Below are 22,553 nucleotides of genomic sequence, written 5' to 3'. Positions count from 1 at the left end.
CTCAGCCAGCATATGGCCACAGGGCCAGCACATGACCACAGGGCCAGCACAAAGCCACAGGGCCAGCACACAGCCACAGGGCCAGCACACGGCCACAAGAGCAGGTCAAGATGGTGGCAACAGGGGCAGGTCAGGCTGGCTTGTTTGATTTCACCAGCTCATCGGCAAGAGCACTGACTCTAAGTAGCAGGATGGGTTTATGAGCCAGGGAAGCCATCCAAACCCTCCCCAGCCCTTCCTGCCAAGGTCCTGCAGCCTCTCAACGTGCATTTCCTTATCAATGGTGATGTAGATGGGCTGCAGATGGGATCTGACCCTACAGCAGGGGCCGTACTGCAGGGCTGGAGACCTGGGATTCAGGCAGTGTTACACCCCTGAGAGGAGCATCCACGCACCCGACCTCCCTCCACCCTACTTCCTTACAGCACGCTGTCTGCATGCCCCATCCCAGGATCTGCAGTCCACGTGGCATGTCACAGCCTCCCGGGAATCTCAAGATAACTTTCCTCCATCTCCACTGCTGGCATCCCTCCAGACACTCCTGCTTCTCCCGCCCAGGCCTCGCTTCCCGGGGTGCAACCACAGAGTCGGTCCCAGGGGTGTCCCCCGAGGCCAGCACAACCCCTGTACTACCTGCAGGACTGGAGCATGCCAGGGAAGGAGCAGAGCCCTGGGTGATGTGTATTCCTCACCCTGGGTGGCTCCTGCCCTACAAGGGGAAGTGCTCAGGCACAGCAGCCACGCTCAGTCAGAGCCGACGGCAACGCGAAGGCACAGAGGGAACAGAGCTGGGGGGTCCAACAGCCTCGGGGTCCCCAGGTCAGAGTCACGCCCTGCAAGGGTGGCACAGCACAAACATGGCCCCACTGATGCCTCAGGGATGCAGGCAACACCTCAGATCAGGGGGAAACCATCAGAGCAGCAAGAAATCCAATCCCCCATGCCCACACACTGCCTGCCTGACCCCAGAGAGCCTCGGGCTGCAGAGCCCTGGGGTTCTCTGGGCACAGTCTCTGTGGGACCAGCCCAGGAGCTGCCTCCTGTGCCAGCACGGACACCCCAGTGCCAACCTGACCAAACCCACCTCCAGAGGGGCTGTGCCAGCGCTGGGGCAGGGCCCCGAACACGGGCACTGCTCCCATGGGACACACACACAGCGTGGCTGGGGCTGCACAGGGCACCCAGTGGGTGCTGTCACCTCCCAGCCACGGCCCTGCACCGACACAGGTCACATCCATCACCCCTGGCCTGAGACCCCAGAAAAGGCTCCTCAGCTAATGATAACAGCAGAGCCATTCCAGGGAGCAGAGATCGATTCCACGTTGCACCGAAGTTGTGCAGGACGTGGAGGCGAGCACTGTGCCAGCAGCAGCTGTGTTACATAAGGAAGGCAGAGGCTTCGATGCAGCACAAAGTTGCATCTCGGTGGCTCCGTGGTGGCCCCGGCATCTCCTGGAGGCAGCGGGTTCCTCTCAGCCCGGCCAGGGTCCCCGGGCCGCGGGCCTGCAGTGACGGGGATGCGTGGTGGGGATGTCCTCGGCTCCGCACGGCTGGTGTCGCCTTTGGGAGCAGCACGAGGAGCAGGAGCCTTGGGGCGAGGCGGGATGCCGGCTGCCACTCCGGAACGGGAGCAGCGGGCGCTCCCTTCACCCTCTCCCGAGCACGCCACCCCGCCGGTGCCACCAGAGTAAGTGTCACCCCACGCGCTGCTCTCACCCGGTGTGACGGTGTCACCCGGCGTGGCGGCGGCGTCAGCGGGTGTCACCGTTGCGGCCGCATCACCCGGCGCGGCGATGGCACCGGTGTGTCCCATCCTGTGGCACCTGCCGCCCGCCCGGCGCCGAGCCCCTGCCCCGGCCGGGAGGGCATTGGGGATGGGGTTGGGGCTGCGCCCCCTCCGCGGGCCCCGCCGCCGCCCCCTCCGCGCCCCCGCGGCCCCCCCGCGATGCGCTGCGGAGCGCTGCGGTACCGACCTGCCGCCCGCGCCGGGCCGTGCGGGGCCGTGCGGGGCCGCGCTCCCTCCGCGCCGCTCCGCCGCCGCCGCGGACCACAACTCCCAGCAGCCCGGGCAGGAGGGGCCGCGCCGCCCCCGCCGGGACCGCGCCGGGCGGCAGCTGCGGCCCCGGCCCCGCACAGCCCGCCCGCCTCCGCGCCCGCCCCGCGCCGCGCCCGCCCCCGCCCCGCGCTCCCGCCCCGCGCCGCCGGGAGGGGCCCGCAGGGGCGGGGGAGCCGCGGGGTTGCGGCACTCGGGAGGGGTCCCGGGGATGGAGGAGGCGATGGTCCCCGAGGGAGCGCCCATCCCGGCCGCGGGCACCCCGGGGACGCGGGGGTTGGGGGGTGGCGGCGGCGGCGCGGGAGGTGCGGGGGCACCGGGGGTGCAGCGGGACGCGCAGGGACAGGGACTCCGAGGATTCAGGCGCTGGGGGCTGCAGCAGTCTGGGGATGCTGGTCCCAGGGGTGGGAGCACGCAAGGATGCAGCCACCAAGGGAATGGGGATCTGGCTCCAGGGACACAGGGATGCAGCGGTTGGGATGTGCAGGATTCGGGCTCTAGGGATGCAGGAACACAGGGGTTCAGGGAGCAGGGAGTACTGGCTCCGGGGATTCTGGCGCCTTGTGCTGCAGCCTTGGGGCTGCAGGGGTTGCCTGTATCCAAGAATAAATGCATCTGGCATGCAGGGGACAGCAGCTCCCGGCGAGGCAATGCCCAAGACGCTGGCAGCCAGGGAATGCCTCAGCGAGGATGGGAGGGTGTGCTGCAGCGCCAGGGATGGGGGGAGGCTGCTCCCAGCTTGGAGCGTCCCTTTACAACTCTTAAGTGCTAGTGGAGAAACTGTTGTGAGTGTTCCCGCTTGCCTTTTTCCTCCCATACCCATTTCCTGTTCCCCTAAGCCAAAGCTGTCAGTGCTGGGAGCCCCAGGGGTTGAGCTGAGCTGCCCGCAGGTGGATCCTGGGTCCAGGCAGATCCCAGGCAGCCCCCTGGCAGTGCTGCCCTGCCCTGCCCTGAGGCAGTGCCACATAGAGCCGTGTGTGACATGTGTCACTGCCCCTGGCACAAGGAAAGCCCTGCCTTGTTTTGCAGATTTTGTCATCCGTTGCCCATGCATCCTCCCCTGGCTCTGCTCAGGCTGTGCTCTGGAAGTGGAAGCAGAGCTGCCCTGCACAGCCCCTCAAGGGTGTGTGTGTGTCTCTGAGCAGCTTCATCCCTGGCAGTCCTGAAACATGCTTTGTTTTCCATCCTGGTGCATTTTTTGCCTTCTGCCTGCTCCTGCTGCTTCCTCGTGCTCCCACCAGCACATTCCCCAGCCTGGTGTGCTGCACAGGGCCCGGCAGTGCTGTGTGTTGCAGGGTGAAAGGAACAGGAGTTTTTTCCACCCTGTTCCTTTCCAGGCCCCCCAGCCTCAGCCACAGCTCCTGGCAGACAGCGCATCCTTCTGTCGGCACTCACAGGCTCTGGGCTCTCTCCTCCTTTCTCCTCTGCCTTCTGAGCTCTCTGCTGCCTCTGGACCAGCCCCTGCTCCCCTGCTCTACCACTCATCTCTCCCCTGCAAATCAGCCTGGATTTCTTGCAAGGGTCCGAGAGAGCTGGAGAGAGACTTTGGATGAAGGCAGGGAGTGACAGGACAAGGAGGACTGGCTTGAAGCTGAGAATAGGTTTAGATGGCATATTGAAAGAAATTCTTCCCTGAGAGTGTGGTGAGGCCCTGGCATGGGCTGACAGAGAAGCTGTGGCTGTTCCATCCCTGGAAGTGTCCAAGGTTGGGTGGGGCTTGGAGCAACCTGGGATAGTGGAAGGTGTCCCTGCCTGTGGCAAGGGATTGGAACTGGATGGGCTTTAAAGGTCCTTTCCAACCCAAACCAACGATTCCATGATTCTGTGATTCCTCAGCACAGGGAGGGCCCCTCCAGGAGCACTGTCCCAGCTCCAGCCTAAACATTCCAGGAAATCCCAGTCCTGGCAGAACACAAGCACAGTTTTGGCAACAGCTGAGGGGAGGACACTGGCAGTGCCTGCCCCAGGAGCACTTCTGAGGAAAAGGGAGAAGGAACCACTGGAGCCAGGAGGCTGCCCACAGACTGGGCTCCTGCCAGGGTGTCGCTGGCAGAGCTGTGCCAAGTGCATCCCAGGGCTTTTCCCAGCCTTCTGAGCTGGGCAGGGATGCTGTGCCTAAACTGGACTAGGCAGGGATGCTGTGCCTGACCTGGGCTGGGCAGGGATGGCTGTGCCTGACATGGGCTGGGCAGGGATGGCTGTACCTGACCTGGGCTGGGCAGGGATGGCTGTACCTGACCTGGGTTGGGCAGGGATGCTGTACCTGACACGGACTGGGCAGGGATGGCTGTGCCTGACACAGGATGGGCAAGGATGCTGTGTCTGATCTGGGCTGGACAGGGATGGCTGTACCTGACCTGTGTTGGGCAGGGATGCTGTGCCTGATCTGGGCTGGGCAGGGATGGCTGTGCCTGACCTGGACTGGGCAGGGATGCTGTACCTGACATGGGCAGGGATGCTGTGCCTGACACAGGCTGGGCAGGGATGCCGTTGCCTCACCAGCCTCCGATGCAGCTTGCAAGGAATCAAGGGGTCCCTGCTGCTCCATCCCTGACCTCGGGGGCTCCTCAGCCATGTGACAGCCTCACTGTGCCCCCTGCCCGACCCCAGGCAGGGAGAGGCCGTTGTGGCCGAGGCTGCTGGGCCCAGACAAAGCTCCATCCGCAGCACAACGCCTGAGGCCAGAGATTGGCTCCGGCTTTACGTCACCGAGGAGGAACGGCAGCATCAAGGGCTTTTTTTTTTTTTTTTTTTTTTTTTTTTTTTTTTTTTTTTCTTCTTTCCCCTTCATTTTAATTCTCTTGCAATCTCTGTCCAAAAATAACCCAAGCTCCCTCCCCCAGGAATGCTCTTCATCAGAGCCTTGGCTCCCTCGCCCCCTGTGCATTAGCCTGGCAGCTGCTGAGCAAAGCCATTATCGATGTAACCTTGGTTAAAAGCGCGTTTGGGGAGGGCAGCGCTGTTGCATTGGTTTGGGTTCGGAGGGGCAAGGACAGATGGGAGGCCCCAGGTTTCCTCGGCCGGGCATTTCCCCGGGTGTAGAGTAGCTGAGCATCCCCCTCCCTCCCCGCTGCCAGGGACACTGGAGACTGCTGGCATCGGGGAGTGCTGCTCCAGCCGGGGTGTCCCGGGGGCGCTGCTCCTTGGCGAGGTGACAGTCACCACGCTGCCACCACGCTCTCAGACAGGGACGTGCTCAGGGTGTCCCGCAGGCACCCGGGCTCCCCCCGCAGGACCTTGCCCTGCCCGCAGCTGGAGGAAAAACTCGTGGGGGCTCTTTTCTGCCCCCACCAGAGCAGCTGAGCCCAGAGAGGGTCTGAGGGAGCGGGAGGGGCACCCTTTTCCCACCCACCCCAGGATCCTCCCAAGCTGTGCCTGCTGCTCCATGTGGGATGCAGCTGGGGGCAGGTGAGGCAGCCCCCTCTTGCCCCCCCAAAGGTCTCCCTGTAGTTTTGGGGGTCTGCCCTGCCCCAGCTCCCACAGGAGCTGCCAGGTGACAGCCACAGGTTGTTGGGCAGCCGATGGGTGAGCAGGGCACAGGCAGGATGGGTCCCTACAGGCTCCCTGCCCAATGGGGTTGGGCTGCCAAAGCTCCCCAAAACTTTCTGTGCGTCCTCTGTGACATGGGCAAGGCTCCCCAGTGGGGTCCCAGTGCCTTGGGGCAGCACCCAGACCCCCACCCACTCTGTGAGACATCACTGGGCTGGGCTGGAATGGGAAGGGGCAATGCTGAGCTCACAGGAGGAGCCAGCACTGGCTCCTGTGGGGTGACCCACAGAGGGGAGATGTCCCCAGGGCCATGCCAGGTCACTTCATGTCCCAGCAGGACTCAGATGCCTCCAACCCACAGGAACAGGGGACACTGTGAGGCTGCACCAAGGCAGGACCTGGCACTCAGAGCCAAGCCAGTGACATTGGGCCACCATCCCACAGTGCCCGGCCCTCACCCTGCCCTGTATGGCTGCAGCCTGCAGCCAGAGTCTCTGCAAACTGATTTCAGACATTTAAAAATACACAACAATTGTTAACTGAACGCTAGAGCTTCCCACGGAACTACTTTATCATGTTCAAAAATATTTAATCCCAGCAATTTTCACATTGTTCTTATAAAAACAGACATGTATGAAGGGAAATGAAATGCTTCGTACATTTTTTTTTTTGGCACATTTTTTTTTCCTCTTTTTTTTTTTCTCCTTTTTTTTTTTTTTTAACTGTTACAAATTACAAACACACATTCGTTGTTTTGAAAGGAAAACCCCTAAATCCCAGCTGTACACCACAGAGCTGCACCGACCACCCCGAGCTCACCCAGCTTCCCACACTTCTGATTGTTCTACAAGGACAAAAGAAGGACACCAGCAGCCAAGGATGTGGCGGTGGCTTTGCTGCCCTCCCCAGGGGCTGCCTGGGGTACAGCAGGGACAGGGCGGCCCTTTGGGGTCTTGTCCCCACCGCTGTGTGGCTCTGGCAGGGGTGATGCAGTGAAGGAATGCAGGGGATGGCAAGGATGGGACTGAGGGGTTGATTTCTGCCTGTTCTGCTCCCCACAGAGCTCCTGAAGCCTCCACACATCCCACCTGCCTCTCCTTCCAAACACCTCCACCTTCATCTCTCCTTCCAAACACTTCCACCTTCATCCCCTGCCCGGCTGTGGGTGCGGATCAGAGAGGTGCGGGCCTCTCCTGCAGCAGGAGCCAGGGAGCCCAGCCCATCCTGCTTACCCTGAGATGCTGCCAGGGGGCAAAGAGCGACCTCCGGCCTCTCCGGCTCGGGGGTGTTCCTGGCAGAGTGACGGGAAGTGCTGCTGGAGAGGAACAACAGGCAGAGAGAGCAGAGAGGCACCAGCTGGGAGCTCTGCTCACCCCAGGGTGGCCCCCAGGGCTCCCAGCTGTGCTGGGCAGGCGGTTGGGTGGCACTGGTTGGTGCTTCTCCACTGAGCATCACCCCGGAGTCCTGGCTCGCCGCATCTCCACGTCCAAAGCGAAGTGGGAAAAGAAAGCAGCACGTACCTCGTGTGTCCCAGGCTGTCCCTGCTCCCTGGCCGGCAGCTCTCCTGAGTCCTGCAGCGAGGACAGTCCCTGTGCCAGTGCCCCCCGAGCCCCCCGGGGCAGGGCCCCGCTTTGGGAGCCGGGAGCTGCGGGATGGGACCCTTTGGGGGGACCCTGCACTACCTCAGCTCCCAGCAATCAACCGCAGGCTCTTGCAATCGAGACATCTTTAATTTTTAACATCAGAACCGCAAAAAAATCCCCCCTGTGTCCTGTGCGGGCAGTGCCGAGGGACGCTCCGCCATGGAGGGGGACACTCTGCCATGGAAAGGGGACATTCTGCCATGGAAAGGGGACACAGCAGTGCCACCCCCGTGCCCCCCTGGCCTCACCAGGACCCAGCTCTGCCCCGGCTCCCGCTGCTGCCTGTGCCCAGGGCTGGGCAGCACACCTATCGCAGTTTAAATAGAATAAATACAGTGAAGAAAACAGTAAAATCTTCAATAGAGAGGCAAAAGGAAAGACAACAGCAGGTCCGGGGGTCCAACCAAACTCCACGTGGTCTCTGGATTAGTTACTGAGGAAGTTCTATGAGAGCACATTAAGTTCGCTGCTGGAGACTCTCTTACCGCTGTCCTTATATCGAAACCTCGTATTCTCGTGTTTCCTGCAAGCAAGGAAAAGCCAGATGAGGGCAGCAGCTGCATTTCAGGATCATCTCCCCACTCCCAGGCAGCAAGAGAGATCCTGGGCGTTGTTTTGCTCCCAGGGGAGTGATGCCCTGGCAGCCAGGACCCCTCAGCCCCCTGTGCCTCCCAACCCACAGGGATGGACTTGTGCCCCATAGCTCAGTGCTCTCACAGAGCCTGCCTGGACTCATCCCGTACCCAACCAGCCAAGCCCCTCAGGAGTGTCCCCAGCGAGGACAGGCAGAGCAGGACTCACCCCTGTCTCATAAATCGGGTTGTCAAACTCCGTTTCTACCGTGATCTGGCTGTAGGGGTGGGAATACATGAGGGGCAGGCGGAGGCTGGAGTAGTACCGACACCTGCGGGGGGGAGAGGCGGAGTCACGGCTGCATCGACTGATTCCAGAAGCACATCCCCTCCTCATCCCAGCTCCTCCCAGCGCCCCGGGCACCACGGAGCTCTTCCAGCTCCATGCCCGGGGTGTGTGGCTGGAGAGAACGATGATAAGCCAGCCCTGGCTGCCCCCAGCTCTGCTCCAGCCCCTGCAGCCCCACCTGGTGAGATAGATGTACGCTCCTCCCAGCAGCAGGGAGATGATCAGCACCGGGATGAAGATGGCCAAGGCCATATTTCCCCCCTCGAGTGACGTCTCTGCAGCAGCTTCTGCTACTGAAAGGACAAGATCTATTATGTTGGCATTTGCAGGCACCGTGTGATCCCCTCGCTGCCTCTTCCCCCTCCTCCCAGGCTCCACCAGGATCCTGTGCATCCAGGAAACCCACATCACTCACCTTCCAGAGCGTGTTCAAAGCTGTCTTGGTTCACTGGAAGAGAGATGGAGAGTTACTGGTCTGTAGCTGGGTTTGACTGGGTGCTGGCAGCTGTTGCCTGCTGGGAAACCCAAACCTGGCATCTCCTGCCCCATTTAGTCCCAAACCACACTGCAAACTCCCTAGTTTTAATAAGCTCTTGTGGCCAGGACTGAGCAGGCTGGCCTGAGCAAAGCCCAGAACCAGAGAAGCTCCAGGTCTCAGCTGAGTTCAGCTCACAGCCAGACCAAGGTCCCTGGGCTGTCCCAGGTTGGGGACAGAGGTGTTGGCTGTCCCCTTGCCCCCCATCCTCTTCCCTGTTACCTTTGCAGATGGGCAGGGGGCCACTCCAGTGGGACGGCTGGCCCAGGATGCATTTGATGGTCACCTCCCCCATGAGTTCAAAGCCCTCATAGCACATGAAGGTCAGGGACTCTCCTGGCAGGTAGAGGCGCTTATAAAGGATTTGGTACCCGTTTTCTGGCAGTCCTGGGTTATCACAGGCCAGTGACTCCTCAGCTGAAAGGGAGTGAAACACATCCAGGGTGAGCCCAGGGCTTGGGCTGCAGAGGGAGAGAAGGAGCCTGGGGGCAGTGAGGAAGCACCCAAACTCTCACTCCACTCTGCTCCAAGGTAGCTCAAGGATCTGCACCACCCCCCACAGCTGGGCAGGGTCCTGGCTGCAGGAAAGTGCCACCCAGGGCCCCCAGAGAGGAGCTGGACTGCAGGGGAGCAGGAGAGACTCCCCAGACTTACAGACACAGTGCGGGAGCCGCGAGGTCCAGATGGGGGTCCCGGTCTCACGGCTGTAGCAGGTGAGCAGAGAGCTGCCCTCCAGCACAAAGCCAGGGTTGCAGGTGTACTGGATGGTGGTGCCCACCAGCAGCACTGGGTCTGAGATGAGGCGGGTGGAGTGCTCCACCTCCCCCGGGTCCGTGCAGTACATTACTGGGGAGAGAGGATGGCTGAGAGGGGAGTCCTTCAGAGCTGGGAACCCCTTGGAGCTGGGAACCCCTCAGAGCAGGAGCCCCTCAGATCTGGGAGCCTCTCAGAGCTGGGAGCCCCTCAGAGTTGGAAGCCCCTCAGATCTAGGAGCCCCTCAGAGCCCCTCAGAGTGGGACTGGTGCTGTTCCAGGGTGTGGGACGGGGACAGCAGCACCTTCCCGTGGGGCACTTACTCTTTTCACAGAAAGGAGGGTCGCTGCTCCAGCTGAGGTCCCACTGGCAGGTGAGGGTGTCACTGCCCACGATGTCATAGCCCGGGTCACACTGGTAGGTGATCTTGGCCCCTCTCACCAGCTCTGTGTGTGACGTGGTCTTCCAGCCATTCTGGATCTCGGGCAGGTCAGAGCAGGAGTCGTTGCGGGACACCTCTGCAGCCAAGAGGGATCCTGGCTGTCACCCACTGAATGGGACCCATGTCACAGCTCTCCCCAGAGCCACTCCAGCTGGACACATGGCTCTTCCCAAGGGCCTTCCCCACAGCTCTCCAGCCCCGTGCTCCACAAATAGCACAGCTGGGCTGTGGTCAGCATCCCCTCAGTGCAGGGAAAGGGTAGCAGCAGGGGACAGGGGCTCTTTGAAGCCTCCCCAGCCCTGACCCTACAGGCAGGCAGAGGGCTGAGCTGGTGGAAATGGGGCAGTGTCTGTGCTGGGGTCAGGACAACCTGGGAACACCAGGGTCAGCTCCAGCTGTGGGTGCAGGAGAGGTGCCAGCACCACGGTCACAGCACAGCTGGTTTGCTTTTGGGGGGATTTGTTCCCTGCTTCCCCCAGGCTGGTTTGCTCAGGTGAGGGGTTGTGCCCTGCCCTCTCCAGCCCCGTGTGCTGCAGAGCACCGAGGAGGGCCCTGCAGCCTCCCAGGTGCTCTGCATTGCAGCTCGCTCTGTTTTTCATAGCCAGGGCTGCCAGCAGTGCAAGGAAAACATGCCTGGAAGGAGCCTGGCACGGGAAGCAAGGTGAGGCAGAGGCAGCCAGAGGCCACAGGCAGATAAGGGGATGGAATGCCCTTCCCAGTCCTTGTCCCTGCCATGGGCACCCACAGCCCCAGCCTGGCAGGCACAGCTGCCCCAAAGGACAATGGAACAGATGTCTCCAGGTGCAATCTGAGCCACTCTGGAGCAGAGATAGGAACATCCATCTCAGGAGCCCACCCAGGGACTGGCTTCAGTGACCACCCCTGCCATCAGCTCATGCCTGACAGGGTGTGTGTGGGGATCCTGCATCCCTGTTCTCAGCAATTTCTTTCCCTCTGGGCCACACCAGGGCTGACAGGAACCTTGTTGTCAGCCTGAAGGAGAGGAGACATACAGGGACACCCCAGAAGTGACTGACCCAGAGACCTGCAGCTGGGCTGGGGGTTCTGCAGGAGCTTTAGGGATGTGAAGGCAATGCTGGTGCCTCAGTGACTCTCCCTGCTCCCAGACCCTGCAGCTGGACAGTCTGGGCTGGCTGTGTGTCACACACCCTGCTCCCCGTACCTATGTAGTTCATGATGAATCCTTGCCCCTTCCCAAAGATGAGCCCAGCAGGGTCCGAGTGGAACTGGATGGTGAGGTCGGGGCTGGAGGAGTAGAGCTTCTGGGGGCCGCTGCTGCCCACGTACTGCCCCAGGATGCGGGCGGAGAGCTCGTCCCCGTCGTAGATGGTGAGGATGTCGCTGTTGGTGATGTTCAGGCTGAGAGGAGAGTTTGGTTAGACAGCGGCGTGTGCCGGGAGCCCAGGCAGGGCGGGGCTTGAGGGGCAGCCAGGTGACCTCTCTCGGGGTCACCTCCCTCCCAGGGGGTTCGAGGCCAGGCGGTGCGGGCGGACCCCGCGCTTGGAATTGCCAGTCCCGGCAGAGCCGCGCTTGTCCCCGCGGCCACCAGAGCGCAGTGGCGGCCCGCGGATGGCGGGGACGGCCGGGGACGCCGGGCAGGGATGGCTGCAGCCTCCGTCCTCCCCGGGAATGCGGCGGCCCTGGAGCCGAAGGGGGTGGGGGTGCAGCGCTGCTCTGCCCCAGCTCCAAAACCAAGAGCAGGGGATGGATGCACACGCCAGGGGACACACAGCTCTGGTGTCGGGAGGGCTCTCTGGCAGCTTGGGTGAACGATCACATCGACCCCAAGGGTGGGCAATGACACCCCTTCCCCCTCGCTGTCCTACCGTGTCCACCCCTCAGCAAGGCTCCCCAGGGCTGGGGGCACAGCCAGCACCAGCCTCCTGCTGTCAGGAGAGACTGGGGCAGGGACAACCCTTCTCCCCTTCCCTGGGGGGAAGAGGGCCAGAGGAGAGCACCAGGATGCTCCCAGCCACACAGGAGATGCCTGAGCTGATCCCCGAACATTTTATTAGGAATGTTCTTGGAGGGAGCCCAGATAATCCCCATGGCAAGCTGACATTTGTAGTAAATCTCTGCTTTCTGTCAAACACGATTTTCCCAGTGACATTTATGCCTGATGACTCCAAATCACTTGGCCTCCAGTTCTGCTCAGCCCAAGCACCCACAGAGCTGGGAGAGGTGTGCTGGGAGCTCCCACTTGGGATTTTATGGGGAGCTTTAAAATCTTTATGACTCTAAGCCTCTACTTGAAACACGTCCTCCTCTTGAAAACCCAAAATAGCATCAAAGGAGGCTCCCGCTGCAGCAGCAGCATTACCATGCCAAGAGCTCTCAGCCTGGCATTGGATCCCATTCCCCTCTGACCCCAGCATGTTCAGCCTGGGTGGCTCCACTCCCTCAGTGCCTGCATTTCACATTCAGCCCAAAGATTGAGCTGTTTCCATCTCATGGATGCCTCCAGGCTCTCCTAACCCGACATGACCCAGCTCCTGACGTGGTGGGTGTCACCCCAGTGGGAAATGGCCACGTGCTGCTGTGGCACTGCTCCCCGTGGAGAATTCCAAAGCCACTGGAGCAGCAATTAACTGCTGCTGTGGATTGTGTAATGATGCGTTGAACTCAGGGAGCACCACTCAGTGCATCAAAGGGGATTATGGAAGCTCTGAGGGGGAGAACAGGACATGGCAAGGCTCTTCCCTGTGAGCGGTGAGGCCCTGGCACAGGTTGCCAGAGAAGCTGTGGCTGCCCCATCACTGGAAGTGTCCAAGACCAGGTTGGAAGGTCCTTGGAGGAACCTGGGATAGTGGAAGGTGTCTCTGCCCATGGGAGATGAGCTTTAAGGTTCCTCCCACCCAAACTGTCCTGGGATTCTGTGATTCCACAGTGAAGGCAAGGGGAGCAGGATACTGCAGCAAAATGGGGGAGAGACAGACACTGAGCTCCTGAGCTACTCACAGCTGGATGTCCAGGAAGAGCCGCTTCTCCTCGCCCACATGGATCCTCCAGATGCAATCCTCCCCCTCCGTGTAGGGCTCTGGCCAGTTGGGGGACAGGATCACCCCAGCCACAGCAGTCAGCTCCCCTCCACACGTGGCTGTGGGGGCAAGGAATAGAGACAGAGCTCAGGCGGGGCCCAGGGGTGCTCACCCCACACCCAGCACTGCCCACGGGCAGGACTGACCTCGGCACAGCGGCTCTGTGTCGTTCCAGTAGGGGTCCCTCATGTTGATGCACTCGATGACAGCAGGGCCCTGCTCCAGGGAGTGCCCGGGGTCACAGGTGAACTCCACGGTGGTGCCCAGGTTGTAGGTGGGGTCGGAGGTGGTGAAGTTCCCGTTCTGGATGTAGGGCTCGTAGCAGTGGCCCCGCTCAAAGGCTGGAAGAGATCCCTTGTTAGCTGCAGGGACATGGACTTCTCCCTTCTCACTGAGCTGCCCTGAGTGACCTCCAGGCCCTGCTGCTGTCCCCATGAGAACCTGACCCCTGCATCTCCACCTGCATGGATGGCCTCTTCACAGAGTGTTTTACAGGTAATTAGGATTAACAACAATTTATCCATTCTGAGCCACACAGGCCTGACCAAACCCCACCCCCATGGTGGATCAGCACCAGGGATGTGCTCAGGGCACTGCCTGTTTCCCAAGCTGGGCATGCCAAGCCATCCAGCCTGGGACTGCTGCGTGTTACTGAGCCTGCTCAGGGCCACAGGGCTCTGATCCTGCAGTGGGACCTGTCGCTCTGATTTTCAGCCTTTCATTCTTGTATTGGAGTTCTCACAATTTTAACAAAAACAAAGTAGGTTGTTTTGGCATTCCTCTCTATGATGGACTGCTAGTTTGACCACTGGGGTCAGAGGGCTGTTCCTCTTGTCCCCCAGACCTTGACCAAATCCCAAAAACTATATAAATTGAGATTCACAAAATAAAGCCCTTTTTTTTCATGCACTCATGCGGACAGGTGAGTGTGGCTCTTTTCAACAGGGACCCACTTAAATTACAACAAGAGATACAGAGGGGCACCAGCACTGCCTGTGCTGGGGACAGCCAGGATAACCTGCAGCCTCATGTCTGTAGCTGCCCCCTGGGGCTGGATGTCCTGGCCAAGCCTGGCACTGCCCTGGTGTCCCCAGCATGGGGACACAGCACCTTCGAAGCGGATGTTGAAGGCCGTGGTGGCCGAGGGCTCCTGGGCGAGGAAGTCGATCCTGATGGAGGAGCCGTCGCTGATGACGCCCTCGAAGGGGACGCTGTCGGCGCGCAGGGAGTCGTAGAGCACGGCCGAGCGGTTGGTGTCCCCGCTGTACACCACCATCCTGCGGGGACACGGGACAGTGTCACTCAGGACAGCATCCCTGAGTCCCGCCCTGAGAGATTTTCACCTGCTAGCAGCTGCTAACATTTTTCCCAAGGAAAAATTTCTCAAGGAAGCTGTTTCTCAAAACAGCCTTGGTAAACAACTCTCCTTTCTCAAAACAATCTTTGTCCAGCCGGTGTTTGCTGTTTCTCCAGTTTAACCAATGGCATTAGAGAGGTGTTGTTCCTATTCACCAATCATGTTAAGTCCTTATGGGAACACCTTATAAAAGGTAGTAAGAATTTAGACAATAAAGCCTTCCTTTGCTATGCTCTTTGCCTTCTGAAATATTTGGAGTCTTTTGTGTCCTACAGTGACACCTGGACACAACGGGGGTGAGGTGGAGCAGCTGGGACAAGCTGGGATGCTTCCAGATTTTTGGTATATTCTGGGCCTTTCTCCCCAGAGAGACATGGAGCATGTCCAGGGAAGGGAACAGAGCTGGGGAAGGGGCTGGAGCACCAGGAGTGGCTGAGGGGGCTGGGAAAGGGGCTCAGCCTGGAGAAAAGGAGGGTCAGGGGGGACCTTTGGCTCTGCACAACTCCCTGACAGGAGGGGACAACTGAGGGAGGGTCATGCTCAAGGTCATGCTCTGCTCCCAAGGAACAAGAGATAGGATGAGAGGAAATGGCTTGTGTCAGGGAAGGTTTAGACTGGATATCAGGGATATCAAGGAAAATTTCTTCCCCAAAAGGGCTGTCAAGCATTGAAACAGGCTGCAGTGGTGGAGTTCCCATCCCTGGAGGGGTTTAACAGACATGTAAATGTGGAGACATGGTTTAGTGGTGGCCCTTGCTGTGCTGGAGGACAGTTGACCTCAACAATCTCAGAGGGCTTTCCCAACCCAAATAATTTCTTTTTTTCTATATACTGCCTAGCAAAAGGCCCTGCTCCCCACCCCATGCAGAAGAAGCCCCCTGGAGCCCCCTGGAAGCTCTCTGCAGTCCCAGGGCTGTGGGGAAAGAGCTCCTCACCTGTCCTTCTCGGTCAGCAGGAGCTTCTCAAAGTGCAGGTGCAGCTTCTGGCCCGGGGGGGCCCCGATGGCCCAGACACAGTACATGCTGCCAGACTGGTTCCCGCTGTAGCTGGGGGACAGCACGCGGCCGATGGTGGCATTGTGGACTGTCCCTCCACAGGGAGCTGCAACACAGAGCACAGCCCCCCTGGGATGGGCACGGGGACAGTGGCATTTGTGCTCCCCTCTGCACAGCTCTCCTCAGAGTCCTCAGTGCACAAACCTCTGCTTTGCTCTGTCTGTGCATATTTGTACTACAAATGCATATTTATACTCACACACAGACACATAAAATCTTAATTTCCTTTCCCTTTGCTGCCTAATGAGGGGACAGATGCTGCTGTCACTGCCTGACCACCTGTGACACCTCAGGCATTGCTCTCACCCCCTCCCAGGACCACATTCATCTCATGGGGCAAAGAAAGGGACTCATATTTTCCCAGTGGAGCCAAATTTTCCACCCCTGGGGCTGGGATGTGCAGGTACCTGAGCAGATGGGCTCGGGGCTGCTCCAGTGGGGCCGGGATGCATTGATGCAGGTCAGCATGCGGGGGCCCTGCAGCTCGTAGCCCAGGTGACAGTGGAAGTGAGCAATGCCACCCGAGTGCAGATCCATCACCGTCACATCCCCGAAGTCAGGTCTCCGTGGGAAGTTGCAGCTCAGCATAAACACTGGAACAGGCACACACGGGGAGCTCAGGGCTCAGCTGCTCCCAGCCACCCCGTGGGGACATGCTGGATGTGCCCACGTGTCACACAGACCAGCAGCAGAGCACCACCCACCCCCCACTGCCGCTGCCTCCCCCCACCTGTTACTGCTCTTGCCCAGACCCAGTTTCTATTTTAAAAATAATTTGCTGGAACTCATTTATTTTTTAAAGCTCTTCGAGGTAAAAAATAGACTGGCAGTGTGAGTGTGTGCAGGAGGAGCTGCTGCACGGGGACAGAAACGGGGCAAGGCGGGTGTGACAGGCACAGCCAGCACTGGGGTTGGGGACATCAGGGACATTGAACCCTCTACCCTGGGGACAACACCTCCACCCACCCCAGCCAATGCTCTGGGGACAGGGAGGTGATGAAACAGGAACGTGGCTGGTCTGTGGAGGCACAGCCCCACTGGTTTGACCCTGCAGCCAAGTGGGACTGACCCCAAACCCCCCTACCCATGCTGGGGGCACACCCACCCTGGTAGTGGAGCTGGAAGGTCCCCACCACGTCGTCCTGGAAGGTGCGGAAGTAGACGGAGATGGTGTTGGTGGGGCTGCGGATCACCTGGCCTTCCACCAGGAGGGTCTGGTTGGCCAAGACCACCAGGGCATCGCCGTCCACGCCGCGGATGGACAGCACCTCCCCATCTGACAGGTTCACACTCTTCACCTGTGGGGAGCAGAGACCTGTGAGCCTCCAGTGGTCACATCCCAGCCCTGACACACCCCAGCCCTGCACACAGACCCGCAGAGCATCGCTGTGCTGCAACAAAACCAGGGCATTCCTCAGGGTTTGGTGCTCAGCACCTACCCCCATGCACCAGGAAACCTCCCCAGGATTCCTCACCCAGCCAGGGGAGCGCTTGGGGAGCCACACACAGCAAGTGCATCTAATGAGTGATTCCAAAAAGGCTTTAATTATTATTTGGAAATAGCTGAGCAGTAACCTCACATTTACATTTCACGTCCATTTAGCTTAATAAATGGGCTCATATTTCAGCAGAAAGATGCTCATCAGACCGTTTGTTTCCCTGAGTGTGTGAGGCCCGGGGCTCTATATTTAGCACCAGCCCAGCCGTGATTGGGAGCGCTCCCGACGATGTTGTGACTGGAGGGATTGGTGGCTGTTGTCATCGTCGTGCCCACCTCCCCCTGGCACACAGGGCTGGGATGTGCCCTGCTCCAAGGGCACTGCACCGAGCCACCCTCAGCCCTCAGCATCCTGAGCCTGCTCCTGAAGGGAAATCCCTGGGAAAGCTCATTCCACACTGCAAAGCTGGATTAACATCCCCTGGCTGGTTCAGAGCATGCCTGGGTTCACCCCAGCCTGTGTTTCAATCCAAGAGGAGCTGATTTGGCCTTATTTTTCCAGCTGGATCCTGGAAGGGAAAAGCACTGTCTGGAGCACAGGCCATGTACAACTCTGACCTGCAGCCTGCCCTGGGTCATTTCTTCTTTTCCAGATATTGTCCCAAAAATGTGCCTCCCCAGCACACACTGTGGCTTGTGGGATGGCTCAGATCTGATTATTAATAAATGGGACAAATTAAGTGTTATTTGGGCGAATTATTTGGAGTCCAGGGATCCAAGTGGGCTCCACATGATGCCAATGATTTCCCCCAGCTCCCACTGGGAGAGAGCTTTGCTTCTCCAGCTGGGTCTGGATCCTTGCAAAGATTTTTCCAAGGTGTTCCTAACAGATTTTGTTCTGCAATCTCTTGAAGCCAAACCTGTTCCCCAGCTGGCTCCCTCCGGTGCTGGTGGCACCACGCACATGACATGGAGCCAAATCACTCCAGGAAACCAGGAAGGGGATTCAGGGGAGCAGCTGGAGCAGGCAAAGCTCTGCGGAAGGGAGGAAGCAGTGCTGGGAAGGATCAGTGCAGGACAACACACTCTGTTCCACCATCAGTCTCCCCTCGGTAAAGCCAGAGGAGCAGGGTGTCACCACAAGTGCCATTCCCTGTGCCAGCACCAGGCTGGCATTCCCAGAGGAGCCTGGAGGAACCAGAGGGTGCAGACGCTGCCGTGGCCCCGCGCCAGGGACCGTCAGCCCTGCGAGAGGGACCATATGTGTGAGCTCCTGCCAGGGGCTGGGAGCACGGGCTTCAATCACAGCCTGCACTGACAGCAGCTCCTCCAGAGCCTTGGGAAGGCAGGAGGGATCCTCGAGTCAGGCTGCCAGCCTCACTCACTCACCCACTGGAAAACCTCTTTAGGGAAATTCTATTTCCTGCCAAGAAGATTCAGGAATTTTAAAAATAAATATAATTTCGTGAAGCGCTCGGAGAGCTGGCTGCTCCCATGGCACAGGCAGGGACACAGCTCTCCCTGGAATGCTGTGAGGGGTGCAGGGAGGGGCAGTGGGCTGAGCAGGGACTCTGAGCTCTCACACAGCTCCCAGCCTTTCCCAGGACCGTGCCTGACATCGAGGCTTTGTACGCACTCCTCCCCAAAGGCAGGTTTCCCCTGCAGGGAATGAGGGTCTGGCTCCAAAAGAAGCGGAGGATCCCTCTGTCCTCTTGCACGGCTCCCAGTGCCTGCAGGAGCAGTTTTGGGCAGCGCTGGAATATGCCACAGGCATTCCTGTCACCACCAGGTTGTCCCACAGCCCCTGCAGGGGGTCCTGTCCCAGGGGCTTCTCTCTGCTCCTGCAGATGACTTTGATGAGATTCCCAAGGTAAGAGACAGCGGAGCAGCTCCCCACCACAGGAGCTGAGAATCAAACCCAAACCCCTCCAATGGGACCCCACACTCCACACCCTGGATTATCCAGCACCTTCCCTTTGGAATTCACCTCTGAGCCCTGAGCCCGTGGTGCTGCAGCACAGGGCACTGCCAGCTGCAGACGGGGCCATGCTCCACCAGCACCGACCTGCTGTTGTGATTTAATTTGTCTGAAACGCTCTGAAGCACCAGCAAAGCGAAATGCAAAGCTTGGGGGGGTGGAGAGGCCAATTTTATGCTCCATTAAAACCTCAGCTCACAAGGGAGTGAGGTCAGGAGTGGTGTCACCTGATGGATTATGGACAGAGGCGAATTTACAGCAGAGCAGCCTGTCTTTAGCACCCCGTGGATCTGAGGAGACAGTTGCTGTGTCCAGTTACTTTTCCACTGCCATGGAAAAGTGGCTGAGCTGCTCAGACTCTCCAGTGCTCACCCTGCACCGCTGCTGCTCCCAGGGCAACCTCCCCACCAGGGCTGGTGGCCTCGTGCCCTGGGGGCCAGCCCCTGCCTGTGCCCAGCAGGGGGACAGCGGGGACAACCCTGCTGGAACTCCTGCTCCTTTTAATGTGCACTTTTAGTGACACAAATTCAAAGTGAAGGGATTTTAGTTGGATGCAAAAAAAAACACAAGAAGAAATTATTCCAGGGAGCATGGAGACCCTGGGCTGTTTTAACCTGGAGAGTGTTTGGAATGTGCAGAGGCCCCTGCACTGCTTGCAGATTCACCAGGCTGAGGGATGCTCATTTTAGGGGGAGCTGATGGTGCAATGGTGCAAGTCAACTTGGGTGAGACCCCCTGCTCTGATGGGTGGGCACTTGCACCAGCCAGAGAAGGAACCTGGGCTGCCCTCCTGGGCTTCCTGCACCCTCAGAGCCACCCAAACCCCTCTCAGCAAATGGGGGGTGCAGAGGGCAGGGGGCTGGTGGCCCCTTCCCATCAAGTGCCTTTTTAACAACCTGCTGCCAGCGCCTCTTGGTTAAATTAATCTCATGACATTTAAAGAGTTTGATCATCGCTGACATTCAGGATGTTCCAGCTCCCTCGCAGAGTTCATTTATTACAAACCCTTCCAAAAAAATCTATTTTTTTTTTCCCAGAAAGGGGTATTTTATCAAGTGAAGGTGCCCAGGGCAGGGGTGCCCAAGGCTTGGGGTCACTTTAGTGCAGTGCCCAGTGGGTCTGGCTGTGGGATCCCCCTCCAGGCTCACCTGCAGCTCGACGCCGTAGCCGGTGTAGACTGTGACGTTGTAGGTGCACTGCAGGTACCCGTGCAGGGGCAGAGGGGGGTAATCCGTGGAGTCAATGTAGCCCTCAGGGTCGTGGAAGCTCATGCTGCAGAGCACTGAGGGGACACATAGCAGGGTCACACCAAGGGCACTTCCCTCCTACACCCCAAAACCCAGCACCCAAGTCCCTGCTCCATCAGTGATCCCATGGAATTACAGGATCCCAGACTGGTTTGGGTTGGAAGGGGCATTAAAGCCCAACTCCTGCCATGGGCAGGGACATCTTCCACTAGACCAGGTTTCTCTAACCCCATCCAACCTGGCCTTGGACACTTCCAGGGATCCAGGGGCAGCCACAGCTTCTCTGGGCACCCTGTGCCAGGGCCTCACCACCCTTACAAGGAAAGATTTCTTCCCAATATCCCATCTAACCCTGCCCTCTGGCAGTGGGAAGCCATTCCCCCTTCTCCTGACACTCCAGGCCCTTGTCTAAATTCCCTCTGCAGTTCTCTTGAAACCCTTTTAGCAACAGGAAGGAGCTCTAAGCTCTTCCTGGAGCCTTCTCCCAGCTCTCCTTTCCTCATTGGACAAGTGTCTCATCCCTCCAATCATAAAGTACACAAAGAACAGAAGATTTTAGGCAGCCCCCAGACCTTGTGCTGGCCTGATTTTGAGGGGTCTGCCTAAACACAGGCGTGCTCCCCACCAGTGCCATACCCCCATGCTCAGCTCAGCTCACCCGGGGTGGGCTCTGTGGTGGTGACAGTGGTGGTGATGATGGTGGACGTGGTGGTTTCCTGGCTCTCCTCAGACACAGAGCCCTGCACATCCCTCTCCGCGCTGTTTGTTGGGATAACGGCAGCGCCAGCAGGAGCCACGGTTGGAGCCTCTCTCACACCCTCAGTGCTGTCAGGGAAAGGCTGGAGGAGAGCTGGGGGCAGGGTGGAAGGGGAGATCTGCAGCGTGGGGTGGCTGGTGGTGGCCTGGTCCCCCCAGGGCAGCTCGGGGGGGTTTCTCTCCGTGTCCTCTGCTGGCACCACCCGCAGCCCTGGGGCGGCCGTGGGTAGCCTGGAGCTCCGTGGGCTGGCTGGGGAGGCAGTCCCAGGGGGCCCTGCCAGGGTGGGCTTCAGCCTTGGGTGCTTCCTTCCCGTGTTCACTTGCTTTAGAGTCGGTGGCTTTTTCTTAACAGGGGAAGTTTGTTTGGCATCAGGTCTGGGGGCAGCAGCGGCCGTGGGCAGGAGCGGTGTTGTCTCCTCTGGGGCCTGCAGGAGGTTGAGGGCAGTGCCCTTCCCGAGCTCTCCAGCTGCAGGGCCTGACCCTACAGCACGGCCAAAATCCTCATCTCCACCAGCCAAACCCGTGCCATGCCCGGCAGTTCCACTGCCCGTTTTCTGCACCGGCTCATCTGCAGCGGGGGGCTCTGGGCTGGCCGGAACCAGCGCTGCCCCCGATCCGCTGTCTGCAAAAAAAACAACAGGGAAAAGTGGGATTTGGGCAAAGCTGGGCACGAAATTAGAGCTGTGCCTGCTGGCACAGTGAAATCAGCCCCCACCCCGGGAAGCTGTGGCTGCAGGAACACCCACCGCTTCCCAAAGAAAGAACCACCGGCCCCCACAGCACAGCAGAGCACACCCGCCTCGGCAGAGCCCCCCAGGCACCGGTGGGGTGGGCAAGTCCAACCCAACATTTGCTGGGAACAGGGATGGGCAGGGGGTAATTGCATAAATAAAGATTTATCCACCATCGTGAGGTGACTGGGCTGTGATCCATGGGCTGGAATTCACCTTGGTGAGCTCCATGAGACAGAGGCAAAGAGCTCTGGAGAGCCCGAGAGTCAACGTTTTCCATGGAAACAGCAGTTGCCAGGGAAAGCACTTAATGCACGGTACTTAAAGACCGTAATTCCAGCCCCCTCATGTCCCCTGGGAGGGTTTGGAGCCCCTGGAACGCAGGGTCCCTGTCCCTCTGTGGCCATGGGGGGTCTGCAATCCCCCAGCCCCACTGCTGGCCTGGGGCTGCCCAGGGTCGTGGTCTCCTTTGGTGGCTGCACACCAAGGCTCGGGGTGAGCCCTGAAGCAGCTCCGGGTGCTGTGACATGCCCGTGGTGGCAGCCAGGATGTGTGGCCACCGCAGCACCAGCTCTCCATGGGATGGGGGCTGGAGCAGCAGCCAGGGTTTCCTTCCTGAGCAGACTCCAGATAAACCTCAGGTAGTACCAGGTGCTTTAAACAAAAGCACAACTCTTGGGTTACATTTAACTTGATGTTTCCTGTTTCAAATTCTGCTAACTAAGGTAGGACTGGGATGAAAAGGGGGGAAAAATGGAGCTTTTGTGTGTGAACACTGAAGCACAGGGAGCCTGCTGGGTGACACTGCCCAGGGGGCCCGAGGGAGGGCACAAGCAGCCCGTGCACAGGGACTGAGCAGCCCTGAAAACTGACTTTGCTCCATCTTCTGGAAAATAGAAGCAGTTTCTGGCAAGAACCAAAGATAAGGAACGCAACAGGGAAAGGCAAAAGCTGGTGAATTAGCCTGAAGGATGGAGCTGCCAAAACTCTGGCAGTCCCCACACTGCTCCTCAGTCCTGGAGAGTCCCTGGACACTCTGCCGGTGCCTGGGCTGGTCCTTTGCCCCTGGGACAGAGCTGTGCCTGCCCTAAACCAC

General features: G+C 59.3%; 1 protein-coding gene across 1 annotated transcript in view; it reads right to left on the bottom strand.

Moving 5' to 3' along the window:
* Positions 1-7,473: 7,473 nt before the first annotated feature.
* SEZ6L (seizure related 6 homolog like) overlaps positions 7,474-22,553 on the bottom strand; it is a gene marked incomplete at its 5' end in the record, with an annotated part of 35,327 nt that continues 20,247 nt past the window's right edge. Inside the window, 16 exons of the mRNA XM_083873622.1 lie at positions 7,474-7,708; positions 7,987-8,089; positions 8,285-8,399; positions 8,522-8,554; positions 8,864-9,058; positions 9,296-9,487; positions 9,718-9,912; positions 11,020-11,216; positions 12,816-12,954; positions 13,042-13,236; positions 14,006-14,172; positions 15,188-15,353; positions 15,715-15,900; positions 16,413-16,605; positions 19,872-20,005; positions 20,629-21,348. Of these exons, the coding sequence (XP_083729748.1) occupies positions 7,679-7,708; positions 7,987-8,089; positions 8,285-8,399; positions 8,522-8,554; positions 8,864-9,058; positions 9,296-9,487; positions 9,718-9,912; positions 11,020-11,216; positions 12,816-12,954; positions 13,042-13,236; positions 14,006-14,172; positions 15,188-15,353; positions 15,715-15,900; positions 16,413-16,605; positions 19,872-20,005; positions 20,629-21,348 (2,960 nt within the window). The 3' untranslated portion in view covers positions 7,474-7,678. The remainder of the gene's footprint in view (positions 7,709-7,986; positions 8,090-8,284; positions 8,400-8,521; positions 8,555-8,863; positions 9,059-9,295; positions 9,488-9,717; positions 9,913-11,019; positions 11,217-12,815; positions 12,955-13,041; positions 13,237-14,005; positions 14,173-15,187; positions 15,354-15,714; positions 15,901-16,412; positions 16,606-19,871; positions 20,006-20,628; positions 21,349-22,553) is intronic.

The sequence above is a fragment of the Zosterops lateralis genome (genome assembly GCF_965231275.1).
Source record: "Zosterops lateralis genome assembly, chromosome: 17".
NCBI lineage: Eukaryota > Metazoa > Chordata > Aves > Passeriformes > Zosteropidae > Zosterops > Zosterops lateralis.
This window is presented reverse-complemented; position numbering and strand designations above follow the sequence as displayed.